A 21,963-nucleotide genomic window follows, 5' to 3' on the forward strand; every position below is an offset into this window, starting at 1 on the left:
AATAATGTTTGTAGCTGATGATTTAAACAATCTGTAGGCAGGTGAGTGCTTATTTTGGAAGCCTGAAGTAGAACTAATTTGCATAAGCCTCTAATGAGCAAATCTAGTGAAATGGTGACCTATGTCAAAAGGCTTTGGCATTTAACTAGATGACTCCATGTCCTTGGAATGGACCCAACAGCACTGAACCACCTTTAATGTGTGGCAGCAGTGGCTTCTTTGTATCAAGGAGAAAGTCCAAGTTACTCACAAATTCAGTGCATGTGGGTATTATCCTACGTTACAAGGCACAGAAATCTGGGGTCCGGTGATGTTGGAAAATCTCAGCATTAATATGGTTCACTTTAATCTAATTGGTGATAATCCAGCTGCTTATGTGTAAAAGTTATTGTTTCAGAGTTTGTCCTATGATTTCACTTTACCCTGAGCACACGTTATTATCGTCATGATCTTAAAAATCTTTACCAGTGGAACGGTATATATTTTAAAGCAAAGGGGAGACATTGTAAACTCTTTGATTCTCCATAGGCCAGGGCTAAGGCTAAAATAAAAGGTGGCAGCAAGACCAACTGGACTTAGTCAGTCAAAAATATCTTTACACCACTCCAGTCCCATCTCCATAATTACAATGCCCTCGAGTCTTGGCATTGGGTAGAATGACAGACTGTATCAAAGGCTGCCAAGAAGTCTAACCAGAACAAGTTTGCAGTGCACCCCTGCTCCATGTACTGCCTGATGTTATCTGATAGTGACGGAAGCGCAGTTTTCATTCCTCAGTCTGGACATCATCCTGTTTGCAAGAGATCTAGCAGATGGTGTTTACACTTACTCCTGCCGCTTTAGTTGGGTGAATGTTTCCATTGGTTTTGCTAAGTAGGGAAGATTGGAAATATGAGGAAGGTTGTAGAGCACTTTCAGGAGAGCATTTTCCAAAAGAGGAGGACAACAGCTAATTTTAAATCAAGAGCTACTTGGCCTTTGACAATCATTGTGTTAATAATTTTTCTTAACATAGCTGCTGCTGTGGAGTGACTTGATTAGAGTAAAACAAAAGAGGTGATGGCTGGAAGGTTTAGAATTAATCCTAACCTCTAGCATTGCTCTGGGCAACCCTCCAGACCATCGTTCTTCTCCTGCCAAGGCATTACAGAAGGGGAAAGACTATATGTAAATCAGGCTTGGTACCAGCCCAAAAGGGACTGTCCAGCCCGAACTGCTAGGTCACATCCCTTCTGCACGAGACCTAATTGCTCTCCCACTTGCGCCTACACATTGGTAGGGTATTGCAGGGCAGGCTCCCCTCCCTAGCCTCATAGGGTGGGCGGGGTCGAATTCCCAATATTTGTCACACCACTTAATAGCCACTTAATAACACATTATTTCTTTTATCAACCATCGGTTGATAAAAGAAACCATGATCATATTTTAGCAGACATCTGATAGATGCCTAGTGCAAAATGTTGTTGGTGCGCCCCAACTGCCACTCTAACCAGCTCCCCGGCCAAGCACAAACACACATACGGGTGCATATATTCGGACACATACACCGTATTCACTTATGTCATTCACACATGCACCCATACATCATACACTCACTCATCCACACACGTTACACATCCAAAAAAGAAATCATACCTGCACACAACTCCGGTCCGGATTCAGAAGTGCCGGAGCCGCCTCTCCAGATCCAGCACAGCATGAACAGAAAACCAGGAAGCAGAGCGCCTTCTGGTTCCTGCTCATGCACGAGCAGGGCTAGAGTGGTGATGACGCTCTGCCCTGCTTCGTTTGTATGCACAGGGAGCCACAGGAGTGCATGCACAAATACAAATGTGCAGTATTCCAGCCTGCATCTCCAGTGGGCCATGCAAGGCTGGGGAAGCAAAACGCCAAAACCCACTGGAGATGCAATGCTGGGGTACAAACTGTCAAGGGGAAACGATGTTTCCCCTTGACAGTTCAAGCCAGCTCAAGAGCATTCCCTCAGCTGCAACAAGCAGCTGGGGAAGTGCTCACTGAATTTAATGGACTGGGGCTGGAGGTCCATAATGAGCAAGGGTTTTGCTGGGTCGATGTCCCTCGCCCATTATGGACGATCTCCCCTGCCCCTGCCACCCTGTCATTACCCTTTTTATATAGCGGTAACGTGCTGGTGGCTTGTGGGTTCTATAAAGCTCTCAGCGTATGTGTAAGCACACAGAAATTGGAGAAGATAACCGTTTGATACATACATGCACGCTTGTAAATTGGGGGATAAGTCGGTGGGTAATGAGATTTCAATTTTTTGCTCTGATTTACTGGGGTAAGATATCTTGAAGTTATGAACCTATGACAGCTTGTTTTAGAGTTTTTTCATAGGTCACACAAGAAATTATCAGGAAAAAATGTAATAGTAGACTTCCCGAGAAAAGGGCAATCATGTGACTCGAAACGTACTCAAGGATTCCTTGCATTACTACACATGTATTTCTTAGGATACCTTGCATGACTACACATGCGTTTCTTATTACACGTTTAACAGCACATTATTGGAGCATTCAAAACTGGGCAAGGTATATGATGGCAAAAGCTGTTCCTGTGAGGAATACCTTTACCTATGGTGACTATGCTAGGAATAGGGCATTTTGGCACGTTGAACATAACAGGTTTTTTGTAGACGTATGGCACCCAACACCTAAGCATTAAGGATTTGTTGTAAAGTGCAAACAGGTGTAAAGGGCAACTATGGGCTATGTTCTGCCACCTGAGGTTCAAATAACTGCTATATATGTAACTGATGATGTGTTGTGGTTTTTATTTCCAGGACAGATCACTTGTATGCCTTCTTTATTCAATGGACTCCAGAGTTATATGCAGAAGAAACTGGGGAATTTACAAGAGAACCTGGGTTTGTAGTAGTAAAGAGAAATATTGAGCGAGAAATGGGTGACTATGCAACCAGTGAAGCTGCAGCAATAGTCTGGGAGGTAAGACTTTGATCTCTCCTATTAGAGGGGTTATGGGCAGGCTGAAAGAGATATATATTGTTAATAATTATGCAGTGTTATATCGTTAATCATGTTTATCTTTTCTCCTATGTGATTTCTCCATCCTTCTCCTAACCTCTCACCCGCAAAGGTCACAATTTTACTGATACAGATCAGTTGATTGCATGGCGTTCCATAGGACAAGCGAAACCTTTAAAGCAATTATGCGCTTGTTTGGTAAACAAGTAGTAATGCTATCATTAAAAGAGAGATCTGTGTCACCTTGTACCCAAAGTTGAACCTTTTTTCTTTTTTGTAATGTTAAAAACAATATAAAAATTAATGCAACTGAAATAAGGAGCAGAAAAGTCAGAGGAGAACCATGAATGTGAAAGAGTGCCTGGTGGCATTCTAACACCACTTGTATAATTCAAAACTCAACTTGGGTCCTTAATATTGATATATATTTAATGTTTTGGTACTCCCAAGAGACGTCTGAACTTGTGACATTAATGTTTTCTCTCAGGTATGTTTTCACTATATTAACAATTCTTCTTTATCTAGAAACATTCACCGAAGGCATGACCCAGTGGCTTTTCCTTTATTGATATCCAGAATGGCTGTTTTCTTTTTTGCCATTTTTCCTAGGTTTATTGTTACTGCCATGAGAAAGCACATTGTTAACTTGGCAGCTTTTTTGCTGGATTTTGCTTTTTCATGTTTTGTGATTTTGCAAATACCAAATGATAGTGTGCAGTTTTTTTTTTTCAATATCTATTTTTGGGTGTTTTTTTTCTTCTAATCGTTTGTCACATTTTACCATTGCTGATGGAGAGAAGACCACTTCTGCTATACTGATTAGCCTAAGAGAAAACATAAGGCTGAAACTGTTAGTCAGAATACGCTAACCTGTAAATACGCTTTATTACTCGTTTAAATAGTATGGTCAAATATGCGACCTTGCTGTCGTGTAAGGGTATTATATTAGTCAGTCAGTCGTATACTTTATTTCAACTATTCGAGGGAAGACAGGATACAATTGTTGGCTACGTAGAGGAATGGTATGCCAACATATTTATCTTTTTTTCTTATTATAGGTATTTGTGTGAACTCCCTATGTTTATGCCTTTGTGTGTGACAGCCACATTGCTTGGAACACTAATGGGAATGAAAGGGACGCTGGGGGCTGTGTTTGAAGGACTCTGGGATGGATCCCCAGAGTCCTTCCACCATTCTACACTGATCATTCCTTATTTAGAAAGGTTTATTGTCCAGGCAACCTTCCCCTCACAATCAGGTAAATAGGATGGAGTTACTTTTATTCCGACATCAAAATAACTTCACTTAAGACAACATTTGACCACAAGCAAGTGTCCTTCTCGATCCCAAAAGATACACTGTATATAACATTTGGGTAATCCAGGCCATATGCGGAGGGGTTCAGGGCATGCACCAACTAAGCCAAGTCCTTCCTCCCTTCAACCCTCACTCCATGGTAAGCAAGGTATGGAGAGTGGAGGCACGGTTAGCAAGTACTAGTGCAGAAGTTTGTCCATTCTCAGTTAAGTCAGGACTTAATGGAAAAGGCAGATTGGCTGTTGTCCCTGCTTCCACTGACAGATTTTCTTCCGTGAATGTGTTACCATGATGCCCCCATGTTAGCCCCTTTCCTATTAGTAGCAGGCCTCCTTTGCGGCAACCACCTCCCTCCCCGGCGGTTCTCTTCTTTACAGTCAGGCAGTACGATGTACGTGGTTGGATCCCATTTTGCCTGTCCTGCTCTCACCTATGATCTGCTCATGTGGGGTCAGAGATCTTAGCCTCTTTGCTGCGTCCTTTCGGGCGAGGGTGACTCAGCCTCCATTTCTCCTTCCCTGGCCGTGTCCCCTCCCCTGCATTTACTTTCGGACTTTCCTCCCGGTCACTAGCCCCAGTGTCATCTTCCTCTCTCATAAGCTCCTCAATTTCCTCTTTCTTTGAAATCGTATACCGCTGGCCCTTCCATTCAAATCGAAGCCCATTTGGAAACATCCACTGGTGTTGCACCTCGTTGTATTTCAACCAGTCTGTAGCTACCCTTAGGCATTTCCTTTTCCATAAGGTAGCTTGGGCTAAGTCCTGATAAAGTAGGAGGGATGCCGCCTGAAAGCAAACCAGTTCCATTTTCCGGGCAGCCCGCATGATGTCTTCTTTCAATTCGAAGAGATGAACCCTGTTCAGCACATCCGGGGTCGAATTTTTGTTTAACTGGTACGAGGAGTATACCCTGTGAGTGCGATCCAGGATGATTTCTTTATCCTCTGCTGAGCCCAGGATGTGGCGGAACAGGTCCACCACATATTGCTGCAAACCTTCGTCTGTTATAAATTTGGGATCACCCTAATGCGTATGTTGTTTTGCCTTGACCTGATCCATCTGCTGTTCCAGTGCCAGCACCCTCTTAGCCAGCTCATCATGGTCCTGCCCTTGTTCTGCCACTGTAGTTTCCACTTCATCTACTCTTCTTTCGATAGCCAGAACGTTTCTTTTAAAGTCTGTAATACACTTGGCTAGGTCGCAGGCGCTTCCTTTAATGTCCTTTTTCAACTCCAGTAACATCGCCGTCAGGCCCGACCTCCTTATGGGTGGATCCTCTTCTTCTTGGAGACACTGATGAGGGGGTGAGTGTATCTTGGCGGCCGTTTGCTGCTGGCTGCGTTTTTGTGCTTCCTCACCTTGCATTAAGGCTTTGATGTCCCCGAAGCTGGCCCCTTTTGTTTTGCTACTTGTTTAGCCATCCTTCTTTACTCCAGAGGGCCCTGGGTATGTCCCCAGTCGCAGGTCTGTCTGTATGGAGTATGTCGCCCACTGTCCAAGCCTCGGCCAATCTGATAGTTATAGATCTCTAGTGCCACGAGGTCCAGGTCCCTTCGCTGGACCCAGATGCGATGAGCGGCAACACTTCAGCCTGCCCTGGGAGTGGTCTGCCGCCCTGGCCCCAATGTCCTGGGCACACTCCCTTGATCTTCCAGCTTTGTTTCCTCCTTCAGTGCCTCCCCCAGGGGCATCCACTCCGCCAGCTTTTGCTGTCTTTCCTCTCACACCTTGCCCCTTCTGACACAAGGGCCCAGATTCTCAATTCCACCTCCTGTGATGCTCCAGCGCTAGGGGGCCACAGAGGGTGGGGGGAACGCCAGAGGTTCCTTTATATTCAGCTTTCTGGATCCCAGATGGGCTCCAAAGACCCATATGCCATGAGGCTGTGCCCCTTCTACCACCCTAGACCGAGGCCCCCTTGCCGGTTAAAAGGCTTTACTGCCCCCAGCCCCTCCCAGGCAATGGATGGTCCCTGCTTCTATGTCCTGTTTGAGCCCTTGGGCTCCTCTGCCTTCTTCTCGCTGTTAATGCTCCTACTCCGGACCTCCACCTCCCCCATTTGCCAAATGTCCTCCTTCCTTGGTGTGGGAGGCATCTGCTCACTGTCCCCCAAGCAGCCACACCGTGTGAAATCAGTTGGGGGTGTCCCGGAATCCCTGTGATCTGCCCGCTTCTCCTCACTCGTCTGCCACCTCGTGCCATCTCCGCACTGTCCCTCAGTCCCGCGTCCCGGTTGCCATCTTGCCAGAGCGTCGAGTGGGCTCTGCTTTCCTCATACTCTGCCAATTGCCTGTGTTCTGTTTTAGCTTTTCTCAGGAGGTGCCCCTAATGTTCCGGCACCGGTACCAACCTTACTGGCCCATTATATTCTATTTTTAGGGAGGGTTTGGGCAGCGAGACAGGGTTGGGTGCAGGAGCTCACTGAGGCTGCATCAGTCGGCTTCCTCGGCTGGCCACACCCCCCCCAGGTTCATTTTCTTTCTTCGTTTAATAGGGATAACTCCAAGATTTCATTAGATTTTTGGAGTTAACTTCACAACATGTAGTGGTTTGATTTAGCTTTGGTTTTAAATGATTGCACAATTCCACTCACTGCTAAATTCAACACGCGGTGCTTTCGTATTCAGTTCGGTGTGGCTTACGTTCTTATTTACATTCAGCCCACTATAGAAATATGTATGCCTTTCACTTTAAAAGAACTTCCCAATACTCTGTGAGACTTTTGAAACCATTCTGCTTTAAGATATGTGACCACTGTGATACAAATAATTTCATTTGCTTTAACATTCAACAATGGGAAAAGTCTAGAACCGAAGACCTCCGAAAACGTGCTCTTCTGATGCATGCAACCACTCCACTACTAGATACAAAGTATTTCAGCACAATAGAAATGTTCATTCACTCGCACTCCGCGCACCGGGTTTCTTATTTCATAGAAATTCATCAGCCTCTTTAGTACGCGGAGCACAAAAACTGCAGCTTCTGCTGTCAGGGGCCCAACTTCTGCCCCTTTGACACCCCTGGGCTGGCTTCTCGGCAACGGGAAACAAGCACATGAATTGAAAGGGAAAAGGGCAGCCTTTCCACCGGTCTCCCTTATCCACCGCTAGTCCACTCCACAGAGCTCCTGCTCCCACGCCAGGCTGTTTCAGACCACCTCTCCTTATAACCCTCAGTGTCTCAGCGTTCTGTGCACCACAGACTTTCCCCCAGCAGTTCCCTCCACCTGCTCGCCTCTCTTCCAACACGGTTCCCGGCAGATCACACAGGCGTCCCTGCTGCTGCTCTGTGTGTTGAATTTTTCCTTCTCCTTTCATTCACCTGCAACCCTCTAACAGGTTGCAGGTATGCTCTCTCAATTAGCCTTACCTGACTGTGATTAGGAGGACATGCCTGACCGTCAGACCACCTTGCAGGAATTTTCTTCATCCCAGTACCAAAGTGGTGAGAGTGTATGGTGTTCAATACTCTCACTTGCCTCTTCCTCGTCTCAGTACTGTCAAGTGTCCCATATGGTGATTTGAGGGGAGCTGACTGAAAATAACCCATAAAGGTTGGGGAGGGTTAGGTTGTTCATCACTTGGAAAAAGGGATACCATGTATCGCCTGCGGTCATCCCACTCCCAGTCCTCAAGGACCCTCCACCTAGGTGAGCCTCGCTTACTTCTCTGCTCCCAGGGTCAGGACTCATAGATTGCAAGTCAAAGAGCGAATCGTCAAAGAGCGAATCGTCTTTAAGACGTTCTCGCTTACACATAAATGCCTTCATGATCTTGCACCCCCCCTACCTTGCCCACAGAATCATTAGTCACACATACACAAGACCTCTCAGAAAGGGTTATGCCAACACTATCATCACTCCTAAGACACTGAAAATCCGCGCTGGAGGCTCTAGCTTTCCCACATTGGCCGCTTCACACTGGAACGCTCTTCCCTCTCACCTAAGAATGATCGAGTCCCACCAAGCTTTCCGTTAAAACCATCAAAACCAAGCTCTTTGTCTAACTGCCTCCCTAACGCTTATATGCTATGTTATATCTGCTGTTATACTGATTGTTTGCTCACCTGATCATGAACGAAGTCACCTACGTGTCCTGTATTAAGTCACCTATTTGCAATGCACTTGTACCCAAAATGCCAACTCGGTCGCCTGTATCCACTTAATCAAAATTTCTTTCAATTTTCATGCAACAGCGCCTTGATGCCCCTGGGCTGTAAGTGTGCTATACAAATGCAAATAAATAAGTAAATAAATAAAAAGCAGTGGTGTTTCCTTGGCCACCTGTGCAGAGGGCCCAAGGGGGTTAAGAGTGAGAACACCCCCAGGTTTCTCACAGAACTCATTGGTTTGGGTCTGAAAATCAGCCACGACTGAGTGAACACAGGGGGAGAGCAATCCTATTCTAAGTTAGAACTTTGATTGTCTTTCTTTTCATAATAGTATGGCAGACGTTAGAAAAGATTTTGACAGAGGACCGAGTTCATTTGTTCGTCCTAATGAGCACCTGTTTTTTTTAGAGCTGGGAACTCATAATGGTAGGGCTTAGAGGAGGGTTTCTCACATGTGTTTCATGAGTTTAAAAATGTCCTCTTGACGGTCTCCTTTATCTCACTTACCACAATATGTAAATAGTTGTCTCAGCGTAAATGTGTTTTGCTGTTTGATCTCTATATTTGTTATATGCTATGTATGGCCCATGTTTTGGTACCCAGTTTCGTACAGAAGCTAACGAAGGGTAAAGAATGATCTAGTGAAAGATATAGGGCCTCATTACGACCCAGGCGGAAAACCATGGTGCTAATAGCACCATGGTCCATGCCGGTAATTTACCGACTCCGCCATGGAGAAAGGGGGAATTACCGCCCCATTACAAGATTGGCGGGGCGGTAATTCCCCCTTCCTCCATGGCCCTTCCCCATTCCCATTTTTGCCCCATAGGGCTCAATGGGAATGGGGAAGGCGTGAAGTACGGTACCGCAAATTGCGGTACCGTACTTAGCACCAAGGTCCCTTTGCGGGTCCCTACTTTAACGGCTGTTAAGGTCGGGTCCCGCAAAGGGACCTCGTAATCAGGCGCTAATGTGTTAACAGCGCCGCAGCCTTTTACGGCGCCGTTAACCCTTTAGCGCCAGAGTCGTAATGAGGCCCATAGTCTCCTACCCTTGGCTGTGTCAGCAGTTTTCCCTGAACTCCTCGGTGATTTGACACCCAAAATAAGTTAATTACATTCCCAAATTAACTCAGAAATGTTTCAACATGAAGCTGATAAAATGGGGATTGACAATCCACTTCTCCTTTCTGTGGCAAGCCAGAAGGAAGACTCTGATCAGAGGACATGTTGAAAGATATTTTATTCAAATAAAAGGAAAAACGCCTACCTGACCCTATTGCCAAATGGGATTGCCCTTCCTATCAAACTAAACTAAGGTGCTTGTCTAAAGTAAAAAAATAAAGTCTAAAGTCAAAAATAAAGTAGTCCTCAGTTCAAAACCTATCTACTAAACTGGTCGTAACACTATGAAAATATAAGGAGTGCCCTGCACTCTTGGATCTTCATACAGGTTTCTCAAAGTTTTCTCAGTCTTTTCCAAGAATGCCTCCTGGGTCTGTTGGGACGAAAAACAAAACCTCAAAAGCAAACAGTTCTGATCAATCAATCAAAACGTTCCTTAGCGATTCTCAAAGTTCGAAATAGTTTCAAGTTCCTGCAAACACAAAGTGTCCAATTTTCTTACTCTGGTAGGATATTTCTCTTATCCCTTTCCACCAACTAGGCCGATCTCTGCACAGTTTGATGAATTGTCAGGCTTTCTTGTGGTCACTTGGAAAGTTTGTGTCACTCTGCTTGTTTAGCCTGTGTGGCTCGTTTGGGTTCCCTATACCCAATATAACACTTAGTTTACTAGGGACCCTGTGACCCGTCTTTGCCTCCTATTCTCTTGTTGTTGCTGCTTGGGTTTCTCAGATACCTGCAACCCCTCGACTCATCTTGTTCTTTCAGGCTTCTCTGGCCCCCTGGTCCCTTGTATGGTGTTAGGGCTATCCTACTCTCTTCCCAGCTTGTCCTCTTTTCTTCCCTTGTCCCTCCGACCTGAGCAATACCCGTACCTGCTGTATTGCAGTGCTTGTTCCAGGGAGGCTCCCTCTCACAAGCGGCAGCAGTGTCCGTAGTTCGTTGCTCTTCGACACAGAATGTGGGCGGTCTCTCAGTTCCGGTCTGGTCGGCTCTCTTGCTCTTTGCTGACTTTACGGTTGAGAGCAGAGGACCCGGTCCTCCAGGTGTCCCTGTGTTCAGCAATGCTTTGTGGGCTCTAGGCTCACCACAACCTGGACATGGCCGTGCCTCCAGGTCTTGTCAGCTCTGCGCGGCCTCTGCTTCTTTGGCCTTGCACGTTTGCTCATCTGATGTTGCAAGCCTTGCTCTGGCGTTCGCTTCCTTTCACGCTGCAGCTGTCTATGCTGCTTTGCGTGGCTCCTCCCTTCACTGGCGATCTTGCGTCCCAGACTTGTCTCAGTGTTGGGATTCTCCTCTTCCATTCAAGGGTCGTTGGCCCTTAATTCATGTTTCTGGAAAGAGAAGAGGCGTGTTGTCCATGACAGATTGTCGGGCAAGAATAAAGTCAAGCATTACCTTGAGCCAAACACATAGCTGTATTGTCGTTTTTGGTTCGAGCCAAGTCCCTAGAGGTATAGTCAGTGTTACATTGGGCTAAATACATAGAGGTATTGGCAGTATTACCTTGAGCTAAAAACAAAGAGGTATGGTCAGGATTAGCTTGGACCAAACATATGGAGGTGTTGTCAGTGTTTCTTATTCCAATTTATACAGACAACACCTTGTGTATACAGAGTTGCTTAAGGGAATGGGAGTCCTTGTGCCCTAAAGGGGAGTCACTCCTAGTGACTTCATGCTTTCTCAAACCCCTAGCAAGGGTTTTGCTGAGCGGGTTCACCTTCCTAGCCTCAAAGGGGTTGGCTCCCCCTTGGGAAGAAGGGACGAATTACCTAGATTCGTCACATTCTTCTTTCACTGGACAGGGGGTATGAACAGACGGCTAGAAGTATGACCTACAATGATGGTGTCTCGGATGGGTGCAAGCATCAAAATGGAGTCTGTGATGGTGGAAGTTGAAGGGGTTACATTCTTAAGCCTACCTGCAGAAGGAAAAAAATGAGAAAATGCAGATAGTCTGGGTTTAGGCGCTGAGTTTAAAGGGCAGCTCACACATGTATTATTGGGTGGTCCAAACATCAAAACGGAGGCTGCAAGAGTTGTGATGTGGAAATCTTAACCCCACCTACAGATGGAAAAGAGAGAAAATGCTGTAGAGCAAGGAATGTGAGAAATACTTGCTGAGTAGGTGTCTGCCAAGATGCCAGCAGAGCACTATAACCTGGGATTTAAGTCACGTCGCATGCTGGGCGTTGTCTCTCTGGTGCTCAGAAAACCAGAAGCAAACCTGTTGCTTTGTATATGAGACGGTGTATTATATTAGAACATCCTGATAGGACAGGTAATCCTTGAGAAAGTCCCTTGCACCATTTGTGTAGAATCTATCCCGTCATTGTTTAGGTTATTGTCCCTCTTAAGATTTGTTGTAACCATAGGCTTTTTAGGCATTCATCCGATCTTGCACCGTTAGTGTTTTGAAGCCAAAGGTTAATATACAGGCTGTGGGCTCAGAGATTACTGGATAAACCAGGGACGCTGGTTAGCATTGGCAAATCTGTTAAGGAAACCAAATACTTAATTAGCTCATCCCTAGCATTGCCTTCTTAGTACTCAGACTTACTTTGTGTGAGAAACTCATGGTGACAACAAGTAAGACACACAAGTGATCACAGTTCAAGGGTGTTCATTGGCTGGCTGTATGCAGGTTGGAAAAATGCCTAATCTAAACCCTTGATCTAAGATGGGAGCAAACGACAACCATCAAATAAAAATAAGTCCTAGTAGTGTTGTTCCAAAACAAAAGGGCACTATACTAAGAAACCTATTGCCAAACCTCACACCTAATACAAAAAGGCATGTGGGATAGTCCTCAAGAAAGGAAAGAAGTGTTCTCAAATAATATGGCAGGATGCGGTAGTCAGGGTCTCCCTTCCCCACGTTTTGGACACGGTATAAGATGGGAGCTTGGAGCACAGTACGGTCTTGGGCCTTTCTTGCACGAGACGGCAGTTCCAATGACAGTTCTTAGGACACACTCTCGGGTTTGTCTGGCACAAGATGACTGTTTAGTTTTAACCCTCGAGTTTTCCGTAATCAGGGCTGTCAATGGCCTATTATCGTTTCACTTGAAAGTCTCTTGCCTTCAAGGATCTGACGTGTTCGAACAACAAAACAAAAGTTCCTTTAACAAATGAAAGTTCTTTTCCAATGTTGACTGGGTGACAATTCACCCTTGGGCCCGCCTCCCCTCGGGGTCTGACCCTTCTCAATTGTATTCCAAAATTCAGATAGGGTGATTGTTTCACCGCTGGGTACCCCTCGTCTGGGCTGACCCCTGTTAATTGTAATCCACAAATGTATATATCAGTTTCTTCTTGAAGCTTGGATGGTAGCTTCACCCCTGGATCTCCCTCTGTCGGGCTCGGACCTCTCTTGACTGTCAGTACTACTCTGGTGATGGCTTCACCCCTGGATCTCCCTCCGCCAGGCTCGGACCCCTCTTGACTGCTAGTACTTGGGCGACAGCTTCATCTCCGGCATCACTCTTTGGGGTTCACCCTTGCCGTTTCTTTAACTTCTACTTCTCTTTTCTCATTTCGGGGTGGCAACTTTTCACCATTGGATCCTTCTCCGCCAAGCTCTGACGCCTCTCGATTCTTAGCCTCCCTTGACCGGGTTTACTGTGGTTCTCGATCAGGATGATAGTGGCTCACCCCTCTTTACTTTCAATGTTCACCTTCTTTTATCTTTTGTACAGCTCAGAGGTTTCGGGATTCACTTCCCTTTCTTTCACAGTGCTTGTAAATCAGTCTTTCGATTGTACAGGGATTTTGCTTGACCCTCTGTATGACTATTTGACCTAATTCGCGGGCCTTCCTATGGCCTGATGGTACCTGTAGTTTTTCTCATATGGGGCACGACCAGAGTCTCTCGAATTAGCACCCATGTGGGGCCGCTTTCCCTCTGCAGCTGGTCTCCCCTTCATACAGTTTAATTCAAAGTTCAATAGCTTTGGTTCGATGCGTGCCACTCTTGCGATTGTCACTCAACACAGCCCTGTTCTGATCGTTTCTCCCCTAGACTCACTGATTGTGATGAACCGCGTGGCTTTTGTCTTCTCCGGAAAAAGGCCGGTACCACAGGCGCGGGAGCTTCCCTCGTTCCTGCCCATCGGCATAGGCTTGCCCCGTGAACCGTTGACATCTGCTGCAGATCACTTGTGCTATTGTTCGCAGTCTGAGGCTCTCTTCCACAAAGGTTCTGCCGGTCTGGGACGAAAAGGGCATGGTCACTTCTCTCCTCGCCACCCTCTCGATTCCTGCCGCCTTTCTCCTTCTCTTGAACTGCCGCATGTTAACCGTCTTGTGTTGTCGCCTTGCTTGTACTGCACTTTTTTGCTTCGCCCTTTATCCCTGTGGGGAAAAAGAAGGGCCGTCAGGTGTGTGTGGTTCAAGTTAATTGTCCGACTTTGCCTGACCTGCGTGTCGGGACATGTCAGGTAAACAGTTTTATTACAAGACCCCTACCCTAAACTATAGCCATTCCCAACAGACCTAATCACTGCAGACAGCTAAGGAACAGGAAACCCTGTACCATTAGCCCAATCCAGAGGGTGCGAAACAGAATAAGCACCCACTTTACACAATGCTCATCAAGATACAGCGGGAAGCAGAATCCACCATCACACACCAATTACAACTAAACAATAGCCCTAAGGAGGTCAGCCCACAAAAACTAAAGAACTAACTAAAAGATAGTCATGAGAGGAGGAAACTAGCAACGGAATACACAGGCTGACCAAGACAGACGCACTACGACGCCTCATCACCAGCATTCTGACCCTGAACCATTCAAAGCTTCAACTGACCAGTGTCACGTTAGATAACAAGAGAATTGATAGTAACAACCCAGTTCCACACACCAAGAAATGGTTCAGACACACCCACCACCCCATACAAGACTCACACTATGACACAGCTGTACACGCGCAGCACCACCACAGCGAGACGGCCCATAAGGAACCAGCAACAACCCCACCCACAGGGATACAGCTCAAACAGAACCAGAAGTACCTGAACCAGGATACAGATCCCACTAACCAAACCCTCAATTTTCTGTATACTCATCCCACACAAAACTCACACAACCATTTCTCTCCCAGCAATCCGCATGCACTTTACCACACTGCATCAACACATAGACAGCACCGACAGCACACGTGGCCTCGTCCGATCCGATACTTGCACCAAAGCCCAGCACTCTGTGTATACCGCGCTGAAGCTGCCAACAGCACACCACCTCTCCCACTTTCCTACTCCCCTCCTTCCGACTAACCCTACCCGCCCTCCTTCCTGTTTACAAATCCACCAGAGCGCCTGGGGACCAATTCCGTTGGTGACGGTGCGCTATATAAGTACCTTTAAGATAACAAGTTCACAAACCAGTGTTTATGTCGGGAAAGGGAAAGGGAGAGGTTGGAGTGTCCGATTGCCCTACGGGATATGATGGGGAAGTGATGCGATTATCAAATGGGAGTCATTTGATAGACTGAAAAGGACAAAATGGGTAAGGTTTGTGAAATAGACGAGAATGACCGGTATGAAGAACAGAACATAGGGGATGGTGGGCACAGCAGTGTTCTGTCATAGTAGGTTGGGATTTTGGACAATAACAATAACAATCAGAGGGACGGGATTGGTAGTGTTTGCGGGGTAAACGGGATAGCTGGCGTTGTGACATGAACAAAGGGGATTGTGGGAATCGCAGGGTTTCGTCTTCTCTGGTTGGGAATGCAGCAAATGATAATCAAGAGGAGCGGAAAGAAGGATAGGGAGTATTCGAATGGAGACCGGTGAAACAAGGTTTCTGAGAGTTATGCTTTTTGGGTGTAACCGGGTTTGGGGTCTTCGAGGATTGATTACTTACAGAGGGGTTGTTGAATCTGGGCCGGAGAGGTCTAACAGGAGGAAGAGAGGCAGATGCAATGCAGCCCATTAAAGCCTCAGATATCTTGCCCTTCTCTGGCACAATACCGCATCTCACCAGGGGTATACCCCCAAGCATAACCCCGGGTTCCCCTATCCAGGTGATCCTCCCCCACTCGTCCACCCCAAGAACTGGATCCAACAGCGATGGCCGTGTCCTGGCCACCTGAATTCTTGAGGCTTTACTGGGAGAATACCCTCAGGTTTCTCACAGTTGTTAGATTTGTGTGTTGCTTTGATCCTTCATCGTGCTGATCTGCGGCTCAAACATCGGCATATTTGCTAGCAGCCACATTTAGCTTTCTCAGCTGTGTCAAAATGCTCTGATTGCGTCTTGTAGGTTGTGACTTAAAACAAGTTAGCACAATTAATGACCCAGAGACGTTGCATTGTTCATAATGTACCTCTCATTGCAGTCATCAGCACTGTCTCCACCTTGGTCTTTGGTGGCTCTTCTTCAAAGACTCATTGTTGGTTTTTGGCATAATTTCTTCATCTTCAGGTTCCGGCGAGTCCTTCCCCTTTTGCCACAACCTCCACTGGCCATTTCCTCACCCAGACACCAGAGAAACACTGTTCTTGTTTCCTCGTAACTATTTGTGTTTCTATCCTTTTGTGGTGTTTCAAGTGGATAGTGACAAAACCCAATCCTCTAATCTAATCGTAAGCATATAGTATCTCAGAATTGGAAAAATCAAAATTTGTTTCAATAAAAATCACACAAGTAAAGTGCATAATTCGGAAAATTACGATTGCCATATAATGTCTCTTTCTACATCTTCAGTCAATGGGCACTTTAGCCATTTCTTGTTCTTACTATCCAAAGCATAAAAGCACAGTCCCTGAAGTGAGTGTGACCCAAGTGTGGATTTAGCAAGAAGTCTATGCATTTGAGTAGGCTGTTTAGACTTTTTTCTTGAGCAGATAAGTGCAGCTTTATGATACTCCTCTTAAAAGCACTTTTGTGTCTTTGAGGTTTGTCTATCAGGGATTATCTGTAGTTTGTGTGTACTTAAGATTAGCTTCTGTTAACACAAATTAAACTCTTTTTGCTCCCTATTTATTATTAGGGGTCAGGATTTTAATAGCCCATCTTTTGCTATTTTGAAAACATGTTGCTTGTTCCACCTGAAGGGATCCTACCATGTCTCTTTAAGCATTCAAATTATTTGCCTGTGCGCTTGTGTCAACACTTTTGAACCACGGTTATGGACATATGCAGATTTGTTTATGCTAAAACAAGCTGCTTGCTTGAAGACTGTTAGTGTCATTCATACAAAATTGCATTGGCTCTCTTTGAAGTACTGTATCCAAGGCTAAAATTCCTTAGAATATAGGGCCTCTATACTCCCAGACCAACCTGACTTCTTGTTCAGCAGGACAATACTCTCGGATCCTAGTTTATCAAGACCACGTCTTCAATGTCAGATCAGCAGTTTTCTGCAGTCCATCCCCAGATGTGGTGTTTATTCACAATGTATTCAGTTTTCTACAAATAAATACAATGTAATGCAGTTGCTATGCATTGTCAGGCTCTCCATGCTATGTACATCAGAACCAAGTGCGGTTGAGTATACAAACAAGCTAGAAAGGCAAACAAAAACAAGAGGACTTCAGAAGCATTCGAACATTAATTTTGGTGGGGCAAGAGACCCTTAAGATTGGATATCTCCAGGTCCACCCCTAGCCAAGACAGTGTAGTGAAATTCCCTATCGTAGCTCCACGCACCTCTCCCTGAGGGCATAGTGGTTAAGTTTGTAGTGATCAATAAAGTGGAGCAGAATATTGTGAAAACAAAACTGTTGGGTCTGAATGGCATGATGTGGCAGATATGTTCACCAGAAAGTACTTAAATTAATGTAAATGTCCTGTGAAATCATGTTTACTAACATATGGCAATATTAGTCACCCTGCTCATCACGGATGTCTCTCAAACAAGCCTTTATAATTGGAAGTTTACCCTGACTCCATGCGATAGCCACACTCAACAATTATAAAAATGGGCTCGCAAATTTCCTGAGGACTAAGTCATAAACTTATTTAACTCAACCAGGCTCAATAGGGGGAGGGTGGCACCTGCAACGCAACAATGAGTCTCACTGTGTCCAACACATCAACCTAGAAGAGATGAACTTGAGGGCAGGATGAAGACCTGTGTAAAAAAATAAAGTCTGCCTCACGGAAACTGCACCTCACGTATCTGCTAGAGCAGTTGGGGAATATCTTATTGTGACTGTAGTACATCCTGTGGTTGTCTTCTGAATGGAGGAGCTGATGGTGTTAGTTTATAGAGATACCCATCAAATATCGACATATGTACCTGCAATCATCCTCCGCATACGGTACGCATACGGTATAGAGGTCAGCCTGCTAGTCCCCTTTGCCTCGATGATCAGAGTTACAGAATTCAGTGTCTGAGGCTATTTGGAAAGTTTCCAAAAAGGTATCTGGATGAGTGTCTAAGCCTAAAACACCAAAGGTCTGGATACATCTATAACTTTAGCAATTCATGGAAACAGACCTCTATTCCTCCATTGAGTGTCTGGGCAATCAAAATGTCCTGTGTTAGGCAATTCACCTCAGGTGACTCAGGAACAGTCTTCTTTCCATGTCACCCCTGGGACTTGTATCAAAGGCAACTATAGACTTGGTGAAGCACCACAAAGAGGCCAACATTGGCAAAGGAAGAGCCATGCCCCACAAAGTACTTGCTCCAGATTTCCTTGGTGCAGACGAGAAAACTGCACCTCTAGTCTATGGGTCTTTACAGACCTTTGCAACGGTGGAGCCATGCCCCACAAGGTACATGATCCAACATCTCCTTGTTATTCATGAGAATACTGCACATCCCGTTTATGGCTGTTTGAGGTGTATCCTCTGGGCGACTTCATTTTAGAGGACTTCTTTGTGGGAAAGCACCTTTGCCTCTGGGTAGGAAAGAGTGGATTCTGCTTAGTTGAAAAGCAGTCAGCAGCAATGGCTCCTGGGTATCAGACAACCTTTTCACTCCTGTTAAGGTAACTTTGGTACTGGGAAGAAGTGCAATAGCCTTGGACGAACATTGAGCAAACTTGCTTTCATTGGAGATTGATCAGACGTTAGCTAAATTCTCTTAGCTTGGTTTAATACCAAAGCCAACTTCTTCTCATAGGATGGTGGAACACTGCTCCTGCCAGGATCTTGGTTCTTCTGTAACAGTACGGGTTAGTTCTAATTCTGTACCGTCGGATATGATTGTCATAAAAAGACAGAAGAGAAAAAAATGGCCCTTATTTTGTTATTGAACAAACACAAGAAAAGAGGCATAAGAGTCCATTAGTGCCGATTGGGACTTCTTCTCCCAGAAAATCCAATTCCCATTGTTCAAATATCAGATTCGCGGAGTCCAGGCACAGAGTCCCAGTCTGCCCCAGTCCGCCTCGTTGCGCTGTGGGCCATGGCAGAGACATCCCGGACTGGACTGTTAACGCGGCAAAAGACGCTGCAACATCGCTGCATGATCAACCCGTGGACGGCAATGAAGTCTCCTGGAGCGGGGCCCGGCAAGGTAAGCACGCTGACTGTCACGTTGCCTCTGCCTTTGTCCTTGCCATTAAATAAACCGATAATCAACTCTAATGACCCCTGTGTAACAACCTCTAGTATTTCGCAAGCGGGTGCATCTCACCTATCGTCACCGGAGCGTGCGATCAGTGAACTAGAGTCTGGGAGTGTAAAATTAGACGCTGAGCTAATGCTGCCTGTAGTAAACACGCTGCTTTTTTAAACGACCTAGAACCTGTTTCTTCCTCGATTTTATTTTTTTTAATCATTTTTTTTTGTGATCACAAACTACCTGAAAGTGGCGACATCTCTGCAATTTATTTTTCTCCGTTTGACCTTACTGATGCCGATTTGATGGGCATCCCAATTCTCGATACCCTTAACTGTCTCGTGAATGACAAATCGCCTCTACAAACAGGCAATAAGAGTCTGCCGACCTTGGATGAAGCAGTCGAGCCTGGGTCCTGTGCCTCGAACTGTCACACGCCAGGAGGCCCAACTCTTGCTGTGATCAATCTGGTGAGTCCGGATAAAACAGACTTGCACTTAGCGGCTGGCGATCCGAGTTTATCCAGTCCCAAAATGGAGTCAGCTGTTGGAAACTTGGATACGGAAACCCACCCGGAGCAACCCGTCATTTCGGTCCTTGAATCAATCGGGCGCACTGAACTCAAATCAAGGAGCAATGTTGGCCCGAATGAATACCAACGAAGAAAGGGCGTACTAATGCAAATGAAAATGACATTGGATCTGGTTCTCCTCATGCCCATGCTGCTCGAGCTGTTGATCAGCATGCAGTCGAGTCAGCATGTGCCCCCAAACCGACCTATTCTAGGAATGCAAAGTCTCTCAAGAGCATGCACAACTTGGTGCCAGCGTCACAATCTATGGCCGCGACAGAGCACTTGCCCGTCCAAGACGTTGTTAACATGGAGTCAGCTGAGGAAAACATTCCGGCCCCTGGAAATAAGAGACAAGTCTCATCCCGCCGGTGCAGAAATTAGTGACAAGTGCAAGCCTAATCAAGGTCAATTGGCAATGTTGGGCAATCGTGCCCTGACCCAGTCGCCAATTAAACGTTTGGAAATCCACAAGGAAAATGCCAGCACTCCGCTGACGAATACACTGAGAGCAGCACACAAAAGAGCTGGGCCTTCTAATATACAAGGACAAAAGTAAGTTATATTGGCCTCAAATGAAGACTCAACAAATACCTGGACCGTGGAAACTAAACGGCAAGCAAACGCAGGATCAAGATCCAGTCTTTACGCTGCAGCTTCAACGCAGATCCACAACAATGTCCTGGCCGCTTCATCACTCGCAATGATTCCTTTTGTCAAACTTTATGAATCATTAAATGAAGCTATCCGTGACCAAGGCACTCTTTTGCTGAATTTGTCATCTAAAATGGATCAAATTGACAAATGAAAACATTACAACAAAAAATAACTAGAGAAGCTGACTTGTTAGTACAATGGCAGCAGCGGTTGTGTGATCAAGCCGCACGTCATCACTGCCAAAACGACAGCCTAGCTGAAGGCTTTCTGGACGCAGTGAAATGGATGCAGCACCATACCACAGATTTGTTTGATAACAAAACAAAACCCAGACTGTTGAGGCAGGCCAAGCAACTTCTTTTCCTCCTCCAATCCTGGCAAGAAATCTGCCTTCATTAGTTGATCAGCCTAATGAAGGCGATATGACTAAGATCACAACAATTACACGGTTGACTGCTGAGCACAGTGGCCCTACCAATTTAACATCTCACCACCATGTGACAAACTGTGACAACTCAGATGCAACGCCATCCACAAATGATTGTGGAGGTGATAGTTTGTCCCTGGGTGATGACACGGGTGTAACTCAAGGTTCGAACTAGAGTCTCTCGGTCCATGCCCCCAGACAAGTTTCATAGTTTGGAATCTTCACTGGTCCAGCAAAGCCTGCACCCGGCATTGTAAAGGAACAGTCCAGCGAGCAGGCTTTGGCAACGGTGCTCACAGACCCTCATAAAACAACATCTAAAAAGAACAAGACATCTGGGTGTGCCAATGCCAAGAAGTGTATTTAGAATATTTCCTCACCTCCGAAACTTAGCCTGTTCAATCGAACAGGCAATGTGAAATCAACATCTGCATATAAGGTCGTCATCAATGACCCTGTGGGATCATCATTGAAGGGCAAGGCTAAGAATGCTAACAAACGAAGACGAATGGTTTCTGACGAGGACTCTACATAGTCTACCTCGTCTACGTCTGCAATCAACTTATGCAACCTGTCATCTTATTTGCACAATGATGAACTACTTGGTGTCCACACTGCACCAATAGCTTCTGTACTTGATGTAGTTGCCCCACAAGCATGGTTCATTCAGTGGCCGAGCAAGATAAAACAACCTGTTCCAAAGCTGTTTGATGAAAAGGACAATGCAAAAAAAACCGAAGGGGATGAAAGACACAGCCCCTCGAGCTGACTCACGTCTAAATTTATGTCAAATCAACATTCCAACAGCGTCCATTATAAAATGAGGGTCCACTCGAAGAAAAATAATGAATCTACAACCCACACCTGGAAATTGCGCCTACAAAACATCCAGGTGGATGACAACGAAGTGAATTTAAATCAGACAAATGTACAAAAGCTTTTTAAGTGCGTTCCCGCACTTCGTACAATACACTCTGATGACATCAAGATCATGGAATACGCAACTGAAAAGTCATCTGACCAAGTTCTTTTGCACATTGTATCTGCCGGAGTTCGAAATACGATCTTGAAGGCTGCTGAGGATCTACTCTTCTTTGGCTTTGACATAATGTTAGAGCCGGTCACGGAGAGTCCACGATCAGCAAATTAGCCCGCAAGACAAATCTCCAAACAACTCAGTGAAGAACTATTTACATCATTAAGGAAAGCAATTAGTACCTCTAAGAATTCCTGGG

The 21,963-nt window shown here is 45.7% G+C and overlaps 1 protein-coding gene across 6 annotated transcripts in view; it reads left to right on the forward strand.

Moving 5' to 3' along the window:
• The window catches only part of OXR1 (oxidation resistance 1), a 3,084,878-nt gene that overhangs the window by 2,365,292 nt on the left and 697,623 nt on the right, over positions 1–21,963 (forward strand). For all 6 annotated transcript variants that reach the window (XM_069621494.1, XM_069621497.1, XM_069621492.1 and 3 more), the window contains one exon: positions 2,804–2,966. In XM_069621494.1, the coding sequence (XP_069477595.1) occupies positions 2,804–2,966 (163 nt within the window). The remainder of the gene's footprint in view (positions 1–2,803; positions 2,967–21,963) is intronic.

Source organism: Ambystoma mexicanum, chromosome 5q (assembly GCF_040938575.1).
Source record: "Ambystoma mexicanum isolate Mex_15411 chromosome 5q, UKY_AmexF1_1, whole genome shotgun sequence".
In the NCBI taxonomy this organism is placed as follows: Eukaryota; Metazoa; Chordata; class Amphibia; order Caudata; family Ambystomatidae; genus Ambystoma; species Ambystoma mexicanum.